General features: G+C 32.9%; 3 protein-coding genes across 3 annotated transcripts; 1 reads left to right on the top strand and 2 right to left on the bottom strand.

Annotated features, from left to right (window-relative positions):
- Positions 1–2,830: 2,830 nt before the first annotated feature.
- LOC140877154 (uncharacterized) lies at positions 2,831–3,344 on the bottom strand. The gene is made up of 2 exons (XM_073280681.1): positions 3,307–3,344; positions 2,831–3,206 (listed from the first exon to the last, which is right to left on the bottom strand). Exons 1-2 carry the CDS (start codon positions 3,342–3,344, stop codon positions 2,831–2,833), a joined length of 414 nt encoding a protein of 137 aa, XP_073136782.1.
- Positions 3,345–4,018: 674 nt separating this feature from the next.
- On the top strand, positions 4,019–7,524 carry LOC140882170 (heptahelical transmembrane protein 4). Its single transcript, XM_073287983.1, has 4 exons — positions 4,019–4,408; positions 4,572–4,835; positions 5,758–6,013; positions 6,425–7,524. The coding sequence occupies exons 2-4, from the start codon at positions 4,573–4,575 to the stop codon at positions 7,076–7,078; spliced, it is 1,173 nt and encodes a 390-aa protein (XP_073144084.1). The 5' UTR covers positions 4,019–4,408; position 4,572; the 3' UTR covers positions 7,079–7,524.
- A 349-nt stretch (positions 7,525–7,873) lies between these two features.
- On the bottom strand, positions 7,874–9,730 carry LOC140884172 (uncharacterized). The gene is made up of 2 exons (XM_073290841.1): positions 9,009–9,730; positions 7,874–8,092 (listed from the first exon to the last, which is right to left on the bottom strand). Exons 1-2 carry the CDS (start codon positions 9,464–9,466, stop codon positions 7,942–7,944), a joined length of 609 nt encoding a protein of 202 aa, XP_073146942.1. The 5' UTR covers positions 9,467–9,730; the 3' UTR covers positions 7,874–7,941.
- Positions 9,731–11,915: the final 2,185 nt, after the last annotated feature.

Here is an 11,915-nt window from a genome sequence, read left to right as displayed (position 1 = left end):
TGACGGGTTGAGTTGGGTTGAGTTGAGTTTTGACATCCCTAAGCCAAATCAACCCAGGCCAGCCACCCCTCCATCCGCCCATGTATACATTCAAACACTTATTTATTATTAAAACAAATTTTGAAATATTTTATAAATTCTTTAAAAAAAACACTTTTATAAAATCAGTAAATAATTTTTTTAGCATCCCCACGTCAAATGCGTCAGTGTCTCAGGCGTGCGCCATGCATGCATGAGTCGCGAACGCAATTTCTCATTTTTTTTGTTTGTTTGTTTTTTTTCTTTTGAGAAGCGATTTATCGTTTGTTGAAGCCCATTTTTCTGGGATTTGTTAGCGAAAACTGCGAAAGGATGGTGGGAGATTGTAGATATTACTGGATCTTTCACAAATGCCTTGGTCCAATAAAGTTTAGTCCAAAATATAAATTTCAAGCTATTCGGCCCATATTCCAAACAACAGGTATATAAATATTATATCCTATCTATACTGTATGTATACCTCTATACTATATGGCAGCGTTTGGTAAGGTTGATAATTAAATGATTAGCAAGTAGTCCAACGTTTGAATTGATTTTAACACATTCTTGGATAACCATGGGCCCGGCACAATTCACTGTATGGGCTTGAAAAAGATGGAATATGAAACCCACGTGAGAGCAAGTATTATGAGTTCTCATTTGTACAGTACTCGGGAGAATAATGCTCAATTACCAATTTATCCCTTTTTTGTGCCCTACTATACCAACCCACCTCACTTTCAAGCTTTTACCGAAATCTTCTTCTAGCTCTTTCAACAGATCTGGAGCGATTTTTTGAAGGTAAAGTGTAAATCTTTGTCCACTTTTTTTTTTGGTTCGAAATAAAAGGCGTCACCTTCCCAAAAAACACACCTCCCGGATAGATTTCTTGAAACGGTGATTTATCCACTTGAGCATCTTAATTTTTTTGAATCGGGTGGGCTTTCATTCTTTTTGTTAACTTTAGGCAGCTAGTTTTCTGAAACTATTATTTAGATTGATTTTTGTTTTAATTTTGTGGTGTTCAACCGAAGATTTGTTTAATAATTGAGATGGGACGACGAAGGAGATTTCAGTCGGATAAAACTATGATATAATGTATTCCTTCAATTTCAAATTACCCGATGATGCAACTGTGTGTTTGTGGGTGTCGAAAGAGGAGGAGTAGTGTGAAGAGATTTGTGATTATGTTTTCTCTGAAGTGAGAGTGTGATCGGACGATGACCAAGGGCAATTTGGGTACAATTTTCTTATCCAACTCTTAATCCTTCGCATAAAAAACCAACCAAACAAATTGATGTATATTTTTTATTATTTCAAATATTATTACTAAAATATACATATCCCATAACTTATCTTTACATTAATAATCCCATCACATGTACCAAGCGGAGCCTATTTTGAAGCAACCTCTATATTATATTATATAGCATTAAACCCTTTAAATAATTATTTTTGTTGTCTTGATATAACACTATCTATTTTTAAATTTTTTTTAAATTCATATTTATACTTCTAAAATTTTAAATGGTTATCAGTCTTAATAAAAAAAATAATATTAAAATTTATTAATTTGAAAATAAAAAAAATTATCATGTTTAAATAATTATTATAACCGTACAAACACACAACGCGTGTGAAGGAACCCTATATATATAGTTCCCTACATATAAAAGATGAATCTATTATAGCAACTAACTTTGAGGACACCAAAATACCTCATTCCATAATTATCTCTTCTTATCCACTATCTCACTAAAAACCTCTCACTCACTCCATATTTTGCTTAAAAAAAATTACATATAAAAAATCTATATTTTATACATGCAATGCATCATGCATGTGCATTTTTACTATTATTATATTATTAAAATTGAGCATATTAGAGAAGTTAACTTTGATGTGTTGATGTATTTTTCGATGAAGCAAAAAAATCCCCTTCTCAAATTATAAAGCCTTTTATTTTTATTAAACAATAAAATTATAAAAACTTATTTTTAGTAAATATATATCTTATTTAAAACTATCATATCCTCATAAATTATATTTTATCTTTAACTATATTCTTGAATTTTAAAATATTTATATGACATAAAATAACTAAATTCACTATCAAATATAATTATTTAAAACCAAAAAAATTTAATATGTATGCATTCATTGTGGACATTGAGACGCTAACATTATATAATATGACGTGTTTCGTGTTTATACAGTTAGAATAGTTAGAATAATTATAATAAAATTTGTTATTTTCACTTGATAACTTTTATTGAATTGTTTTCCTTATCTAGAACAAATCCATTATATTTCCATTGCACACAAGTTTGGAATAACATAATGTTTTTTTCTCGTGGTTACAAGATCCAACCCGGTAAGAACAAACACGCATACCCTCGTTGTCATAAAAAAAATGTTCCCCACAAACTAAATGAAGGCAATCGATAAAGCTAATCCAAAACTTAAATATTTGATTTAAATATGAGTAATTTAAATTAATTTCCAACTATCGAGCCAATAAAACAGTGCTTTGTAATACCAGATTACTTTTGACCAATTAATCTCAGGAGTACACGTAATTGGATAAAGATGTATACTTGTCAGCAGCACATGGAAATAGTTACAATCTTGCATTGATTATATACACTCGCGCACGTACACATATATTATACTGTTTTTTAAAACAAAAGAAATAATATTATTAAGAAGATAAATCCGGTATAATTACATGCCAAATGATAGTAGGATGAGTAAGAATCCTTTCTACAAAATCAAACATAGAAGCAGTCGTCTTAGTTAAATCATCAGCAGCCTAATACGCTGATCTACGAATAAACACAAATGAACAAGATGAGACTCCTTGAACAAGGAGTTTACAATCTTCAACTAAAAAACCAAAAGATGATCGGTCTATTGCAGCATTGTTGTGTGCTTCAATTGTGACAAGAGAATCAAATTTCACAATGATAGATGAGAAATGAAAGTTCTTCAACCAGCTGAGAGCTTCTCTAATGGCGAGAACTTCTGCTATTGTGGGATCCTGATTACCATTAATTCTGCCTTGGAAAGCTGCAAGAACAACTCCATGGTGGTCTCTGATAATGCAACCATATTCAGCATGAGGAGGATTTGGAAGAATAGTTGCATCAACATTGCATTTGAGCATGTTCTTGGGAGGTTTAGTCCAACTGGTGATAGTATTCAACGCATGAACATTGTGTTGGGATTAGTAGAGTAGTGATGAGTAGCATACCATTGAGAATGGAGTTCCAAAGCTGATAGATATACCTTAATGGCAGGAGAACATTTCCCATTCCAAAAGACATTATTCCTAGCCAGATGCTCCACATGGCCAAGGTTGTAATTTAAATATCTTACTTATTATTATTAAAGTTGATTATAATTTTAAGTGTCTTTGATATATCATATGTGATATGATCAGAACTAATTAACAACAGCTACTTTTCATTTTTTAAATATGATAAATCCACTAGTTTAGATATTGGATATCGGTTACACATGCATGTAAATATATATGCAACGGTTGCTAGTTATTTACGTTGTGCATGTTCTACGGACTTTTTTATATGATGGTTTGACCTTTTTTTCCCCATTTTTATAATTTTATTATTTATCTTAATTTTTTTTGTCGTCATCTACTTTTCCGGTACATTCTTTATTTTCAATTTTGTCACTTGTTTTTCTTTATTTTTTTGTGTTTTTTTATAAAATTATTTTTTTAAATGTATTTATCCTTCAAGAAAATTATATATATATATATAAAGTTGCCTAACAATATTTTTCCGTCTCGTCCTCGACATATCGGGTTTTAATTGTTTTTTTTATTTTTCGCATAATTAAAACATTGTATCGGATTTTAGTGATAAGAGACGAATTGAACATCATTAGTTTCACACAATTGCAAATATATATATATATATATATATATATATATATATATATATATATAAATTGGACGGGAGAGTTTCGATAAGGAATCGAGAAAAGGTGCCGTTTCGTTCACTCTCATTTCCGAATCATCCCGAGGCATCTTCTTTTTGTTTTCTCCATCGGTGTCTCTTTTTCATCGGCAGCTTTTGTATTCCTTTTTCTATGCACTAAAGAAATTTTAAAACAGACGGAGCTGAAAATTTATAATGCATTTATTGTTCTTCAAGTATTTTTAACGGATTGTTTGGTTCCCAATTTCTTTCCTAATTTCTTGGCCTATATCTCCTGTTCAATTATTCGTATACTCGCCTGAAAAATGCGTTGAAAGTTGAAACGATCCCTTCGAGCGATATAGATAAATACGGAAATTGAATTTTCTTTTTAAAAATCAGATTTTTTGGTCTCTCTCCTTGTGGGTGGTGTTCATCTTCGATTTCAGGTACCTTTACCTTTCAATATTATTAGTTTATTGGAACATGGGTAATAACAGATGCATGGACAAAAAAAGATTTAATTAGGTTATTTCTTGATTTCCCATTTGATATTTCAACAAGTTGCCGATCGTTTATATTATTGTGTTTGGATTGTTGGGTTGATTCAAGAATGGGCAAGAATCAAGCAAATTTTGAAGAGGTAAAATCTGGTGGTGAATTAGATGAGAATCAAAGGGCTATTTCTCCATCCAAGGAAGGTAAAGGAACTAGATTGTGGAAGAAAGTGAAGTATCAATTGGTGGAGTACCACTCACTGCCTGGATATTTGAAGGACAATGAGTATATTCTTGGCCATTATAGGTCTGAATGGCCTTTGAGGCAGGTCTTGCTCAGTGTTTTTACTATTCACAACGAGACCCTTAATGTTTGGACGTAAGTATTTTGCCTTAGCTTAATTCTGTTCTTTCCTCTGGTATTAGATTTTCTCAAAAAGTATGGGGCTTTGTTGTGTTGATACTTCTGTATCTGTGGCTATGCTAGTTTGCTACTTTCTAATGATGTTCGGACGTATGTATTTGAAGGATTAGTTTATTGTTCAATTTTAAGTTCTTTTGTTGCTTCATGTTCGATTGATCGATTGTTCGCTTGATTAGTTTATTCGTGTTGTCCAATTTGGCATTGATATCATAGTAAGTGGAAAAGAGTAGAGAAAAGTGCGCGTGGTCTGTGTGGATCATTAAGTTGTTCTAGAAAACAATTGCCTTCTGAATCTTGAATTTGAAGATCTTCGCATGCTTTGACATTAGCACTTCTCCAGAAAATGATGCAAGAGATACCCATTTGATTCATCGGGTGCAGATGCTTTCTCTGAGATGTGAAGATTGGCCTTTTAGCATCATGTTGTTCGTAGATTTTGAGGTTGATGACAGTAAAAAAAGGGTTCCTGAAGAGATTTCTTGCTAAAATGGAGCTATTTTTTGGCTGCAGCTGTTTTTGCACTTTTTTTGGTTTATCGAACTGATCCGTGATGCCGTTTTTCCAAATTTGTAGACCACACTCCAATGGCTTGACTTTATGAATGATTTGTATGCCACAGACAATGGCTCAATGCAATGAGCAATCTTAGGATTTGGATTATCTTTCGAGTGGCATGTTTGATAGATAGGCACAATCATGGCTTCATAATTCTATCGATCCATGTTGTGTGGGTTGACTATATTATACCATGGGAAAATTACCAGGTTTCTTTTGTGAATCACCCTTATTTACTTTTCTTCTGATGCTGGTATTGTGTTGTATCATATATATGTTGTGTAATTTTCCCACCTTGATTCATGGTTTTATTTATCTGCAGGCATTTGATAGGCTTCTTCTTGTTTCTCGCTCTGACCATTTATACAGCTATGATGGTTCCGGCCGTGGTAGACATTCCCACACTACAAAATTTGCCAAACGTGCTGAGAAAAGCAGATTTCCAAAAATTGAGAACTGAACTTGCAACTTGTCTTCCGTCTCTGCGACACATGCGTGACTGGCATATTATGGAAGTGCTCTCCAACTGTGTACCTGAGCGTTTTTCACACATCAACCATACCGATGTTTGTGTTCTGGTACTTTTGGTTTCATTCATTTGGATTGAAGTATTTATTATGCATTTCAATTCCTCAGCGTTATTCCATAACTTTGATTACAATACAAAGTTTCATTTTTTTAGCATACAATACAAAGTTTCTTGAGAAGACAAAAACAATGAAATTTTATGATAATATAAGGTTTTAAAACATGTGATTTTGGTTTCATAAAGCAAATTCACGTGATAAAAATTATTTATTAAAATTTTTAAATTTTTTTACTTATAGTTTTACTCTTTCCCCCTCTTGATTGAGGTGTCATTGTATACAGCCATGCCACTGCCTGTAGATTACCAACATGGTTTCAAGTGTGTTAATATCATTTTGGAAACATAACATTTCTATCACCTGTTAATGCAATTTTCCCTGGCTTAATTTTTTTTTTTCCAGCGTAGCATGAAGGAAGACGTGGCGAACATAATAGCACCACTGATGGTCCGGCCAATCACACGTTGGCCGTTTTTCGCTTTCCTGGGTGGAGCCATGTTTTGCTTGTTAGCTAGCAGCACTTGCCACTTACTTTCTTGCCATTCAAAGCGCGTATCCTACATTCTGCTTAGACTCGATTATGCAGGAATCGCTGCTCTAATTTCCACCTCATTTTATCCTCCTGTGTACTACTCTTTTATGTGTTATCCACTCTTTTGCAATCTCTATCTGGGATTCATTACCCTGCTAGGAATCGGTACAATCTCAGTATCTCTCCTACCAGTGTTCCAAAATCCTGAATACCGTAACTTCCGAGCCTTGTTATTCCTTGCAATGGGCTTGTCTGGTGTTGCACCGATTCTGCACAAACTTATCTTATTCTGGAACCATCCGGTGGCGCTTCACACAACAGGATATGAAATCTTGATGGGATCCCTTTACGGTCTTGGAGCTCTCGTTTATGCAACAAGAGTTCCAGAGAGATGGATGCCGGGAAAATTTGACATTGCTGGGCATAGCCATCAGCTGTTTCATGTACTCGTAGTTGCAGGTGCTTACACACATTACCGGGCCGGGCTCGTATATCTCAGGTGGCGGGACTTGCAGGGATGCTGAAAGTTAACTAGATACGGGAATGTGTTCCTCTCACTGTTGCCTCTCTTTGTTATACGTTTGACTAGGTTAATTTCATCAGATTATGAAGAAAATGTAACAAACTTAATAAATGATAGACAAGAAAAATACATAAGACACATTTTATAATATGGCATGCCACTGTACTGAATTGAACATTGCTTTGGTGAATTGTGGATTTGTGCTCTTGTTTCCATGTTATACAAATCTGGGGTATTCAAATTTGGTTATTTTCTTCGGCGAAGAAAGCTGTAACAAAACAATATCTGTATCTAATAAGTTCGGTTGGGACGAGCAAGCCCTTCGCGTGATAGGAAAAATTTCTGCGAGTATCATGTTATCTGATACCATACTAAGATCGCATGAGAAAAGAGAATAAAGAAGATGATCTGTATTGAAACAATACAACATATACACTTTATACATATTAGTAGAAATGCACGTGTGTGATACAATACAGAAATATTAACTATAATTTATAGAGTATATATATAATTAATATGATTTGTTTCTTAGCACCACTCCAACATGATTGATTAAAAAAACATGATGAAATAGTTGAGAAAGTGGGGTAGTAATCTTCAAATTTTGCTCCTCTCAAAATTTTTTTTTTTTAGTGAAAATAGTAGGATTATTTTTGTACAACCATTAAAATGACCAAAACGGTTATTATAACCCTCTTGCATTATAATATTGTATAGATTAATAACAAATAAATTAAGTCATCTAACCGTCTTCTAACGAACTAACTACTTTGCTGACGTGTAATTGAAATACGAGTTCGAGGGGTTAAATATTTTAATAATTTGCATGTAAAAATAAATAAACATAGAAGTAATAAAAGTTTATATTTCCGACTTCCAAAAAATAATAAATAATAATATTTCCTTCACATTGACATGGGGAAGAATGACATTTGCCAAATTGCCATAGTTGGTGCACCGACCGCCAATTACTTCTTTGGGCAGGTTGAGATTGCGGTTGTTGATATGTGAACTAATTTTCCAATTAAAACACAAAATGTAAGAAAACATGTATTACATGCTAAAAATTTGAAATTTTGGATAGGAGAAGATTTCTATTTTCGAAATATATACATATATATATATAAAATATATTTTTAAAAATGCATGGAGGATAATCATGTAATTTCAAGTGCAATGTGTAATCCAACTTGTAACACTTTGTGTACATGTAGCATTACCCATAAAACAAATCCAAATCTCACACCATATTTTTTTCATAACAATTTCTCCATATTCGTTCACATAAAATTAAAATGATTAATATAAATTTCTATTAAAAAAATAAATTATAATCCTTTATAAATAATTTCGATCACGATGGCTGATATCACTTTTGACATTTAAATTTTTGTCAAATCATGTACCCTCAAAATTCATGGAATGCCCATGCACGCAAAATTGTAGTTGGCAAACCAATCAATTAAACCAAGCAATTTCGGTGTGAATACTCGACACAAGTTTCCAAATATTCATCCTACAATATTCATGTTCATTGAGGTTTTTCAAAGATACAAATCAACGGATCATTGCGCGCGCACTTACGCTAAACCAAAACCTTCATTGAAAACCACTTCTTGTCCAATTAACAACAAAATTATTGCCATCAAACATCGTACTTCAATTCCATAAAAAACAAGTAAGTCAACAAAAACCTTCTCCTTTTTTTACACGGTGTGAAATTACAACATTAACCCAATGAATTTGGATCGAGTATTCTCTAACGTTGCGCTCTTTCTTTTAATTTTTTTTCATTCGTTATACAAATCTAATATAGAATGAACTTCAAACGACAGAATTATTAAATGAACTTGAAATTCATGTTAATTTAACGTCAAATCAATCCAACCAAATTATCGGGTCCAAAAGGACAAAAACCATTAATTTACCTCTTCCCCCGCCAACCTGCATAAGTTCTACTCCTGGGAACAGAATCCACCTCGTGAACCCCGAATTCACACGGCTTGTCTTCGTCGATTCTCCCAATAGCCACCGTGTGGCTCCTGGGCACAACCGCCACGCCTCCGCCGACGCGAAGCGGCGACGGCCTCTTCGCCCGGAGGAGCTCCGACTCGATCTTCCCGCCGAGGCTGCGAGTGGAGGCGACCCGAATGAGCTCCCGCAGATCCTCCTCCGAGCCGGTTGAATACGACGAGCCAACGCTGAAGCTTCTGGGCAGGGTGGAGAATTGGGGGGCGGAGCAGCCAATGGCGCTGCTCTGTCCCACGTGGCCGGCGCAGCGCATCATGCTGTTGACGTAGAAATCTCGGGCTCGGGCCAGAATCCTGGCGGGCGCCTTCAAGTACCTGACGATTTTGCTCCCTTTGCCAACTGTTTTCGTGCTCATCGATTCTTCCAAGAATTTACCTTTTTTTTTTTTTTTTTTTTCTAGCTTACGCGAAACGCACAGAAGAAAAAGTTTTTGGGTTAGAAGATATGAATGAAAGAAGAAAACAGAGGAGGAAATGAAGAAAATGATTGATACCGAGCTTTTCTGTGGGGGAGTGAATGTAATGTCCCATTTTATATCGCATTCAGAATCATAATATAAACAACCATTTTATATAAATTATCATTATAAAAATATTTGTTATTACGGAATATGTTAAAAAAAACATTAAATTAGAGAATTTTCGCTTAATAGAGAGTGGTGCTTGGAAGGTTCAAGATATACTGTATGATATCGTTTGGTTTCATGGATAATATGTATAAAAGATGAATATAAATATGATAAAAATATGATAAAATATGAATATACAATACATAAATATTAACAATATGTTGTTTTGTATATTTTTAATTTTGTAAGATTATTGTGTTTATTACTATAGAATATCTTAATTGTTCTTTTTAATTTATACTCACCCTCCACTAATACCATGAGTTTGAATGTATTTTTCATCAAACCTACATATAATGTCATACCGGGTCATGAGATGAAATTGAGTTAACAAAAAAATGAAAGAAATACGAGATAAGTAAAAATTTGTGAATCATTTCACTTTCATCCAATGTACCAAACGGTACCTATAAATATGTAAAGATTATGGAATAAAGTTTTTATTAATGGATAGAGTTTGAGTTGTTATCAGTTGTCGTTGTTTTACCAAAAATGGGTTTCCATACTGCTAAGGTCGTAAGTATTGTTGAGAGTCATCTATTTGCAATAAAGAAATTAGAAATCTTGATTTGTCTTGATATTATGTATTTTTTATTTAACGATCTTTTTATTCATAAAAAAGACAAATAGTTTTAAGAATGGTAAACTGTTTATATGCATCATCTCAAATTTAGAAATTGAAATTTTTGGATGGCTTCTACCGATTTTTCTTCTTCTTATATTTAGAAAGCAGAGAGTGAAATGCGAATCATTGCATTAAAAAAAAAAATCAATTGTATCATTTAATGAATTATAATGTCACTTTTGTGACTCTAACTAATTAAATGTAAGTTACACCAATTGTGTTTCATAGTCAGTATATTACGTAATATTAAATTATCTAATATATATATATATATATATATATATATAGAGTTTCTTTCAAGTGCCCACCTACCATGCCCATCACTATGCCCATTAATGATGTGACACTATTCTATTGGACCTACAATTTATCACATCTTTATCACATCCAATAGAATAGTGACACATCATTGGTGGACATGGTGGTGGGCATGGTAGGTGGACACTTGAAAGAAACTCTATATATATATATGAATTGAACTTGAATTTCTATGTCATGTTTCGTATGTGGAAACGATAATAGAATAATTATTATATGTAAATAAGATACACTCGTTATAACGCAATTAGACTTAAACAATTTTTTCGCCTTTGTGGACCGGAGACTTGGAGAGCATTGTGCCGTATTAAAGCCGATACATTAATTAATGTGAGGACCTTCCAAAAAAATTACACCCGATTAAATATTTGCACGTATCAATAAATAATGTATAACTATCTGACTTAAAAAAAAAGAAAAAGATTTGAAAACCTTGAAAAATTAAGTCCATAACTGTGTGCTGGATATTTTAATCGTTTTTTATACGATTTCAAATATTGAGTTGTATTATCACTAGACTCACTAGTAACTATAATTTTTTTGTAAAACGGCGAAATCTTGTACTAAAATGGTCCGATTCTTATTAATTGTAATTGGTATAATTATTGAGAAATAATTGTGAAAAATAATGATTGCTTCGGTTGGGAGAGGGATTTTCATGTAACGTTTGACTTGTTTTACGATTTAAAGATTAATTTTAGTGTATTGATTTTCAGAATATATTGCAAATAATTTGCTTGATATAAAATCGAATGAAGTTCAAGATTTCCACGCTATTAATGAATTAAATGGGAAAGCCAGCAATTGGACTACTGGCTAAGATAACTAGACAAGGACTGTATGATTTGTTTTATTTATTTCATTTTTTTTTACTCCCTCGCATTACACATTCATTTCTTAACTTTGAATTGATTTATTTGACCCTTCTATATTATCATATCTTAATAATATTTTTTAATTAAATTATAGATATTTTACTCCCAACATTTTGAACGTGGACCGAAACATCCTAGTTCCTACACATCGATAATGTTTTATATTTGATATATATACAAATAAATTAGATACGGAGGCCGATTTAATTCGTTTGTACACTAGTAATATATTTTGATGGATTTGAGACGTATGGAAAAGAAAGAAAGAAAGAAAAAGTGATAATTGTTCTTACTTGTTTGCTCTGCCTATGAATGTGATTTGAATATTCATCAATTACGTCCAAATTATTTGAACAAC

This window comes from Henckelia pumila, chromosome 2, assembly GCF_033568475.1.
Source record: "Henckelia pumila isolate YLH828 chromosome 2, ASM3356847v2, whole genome shotgun sequence".
Lineage (NCBI taxonomy): Eukaryota > Viridiplantae > Streptophyta > Magnoliopsida > Lamiales > Gesneriaceae > Henckelia > Henckelia pumila.
This window is presented reverse-complemented; position numbering and strand designations above follow the sequence as displayed.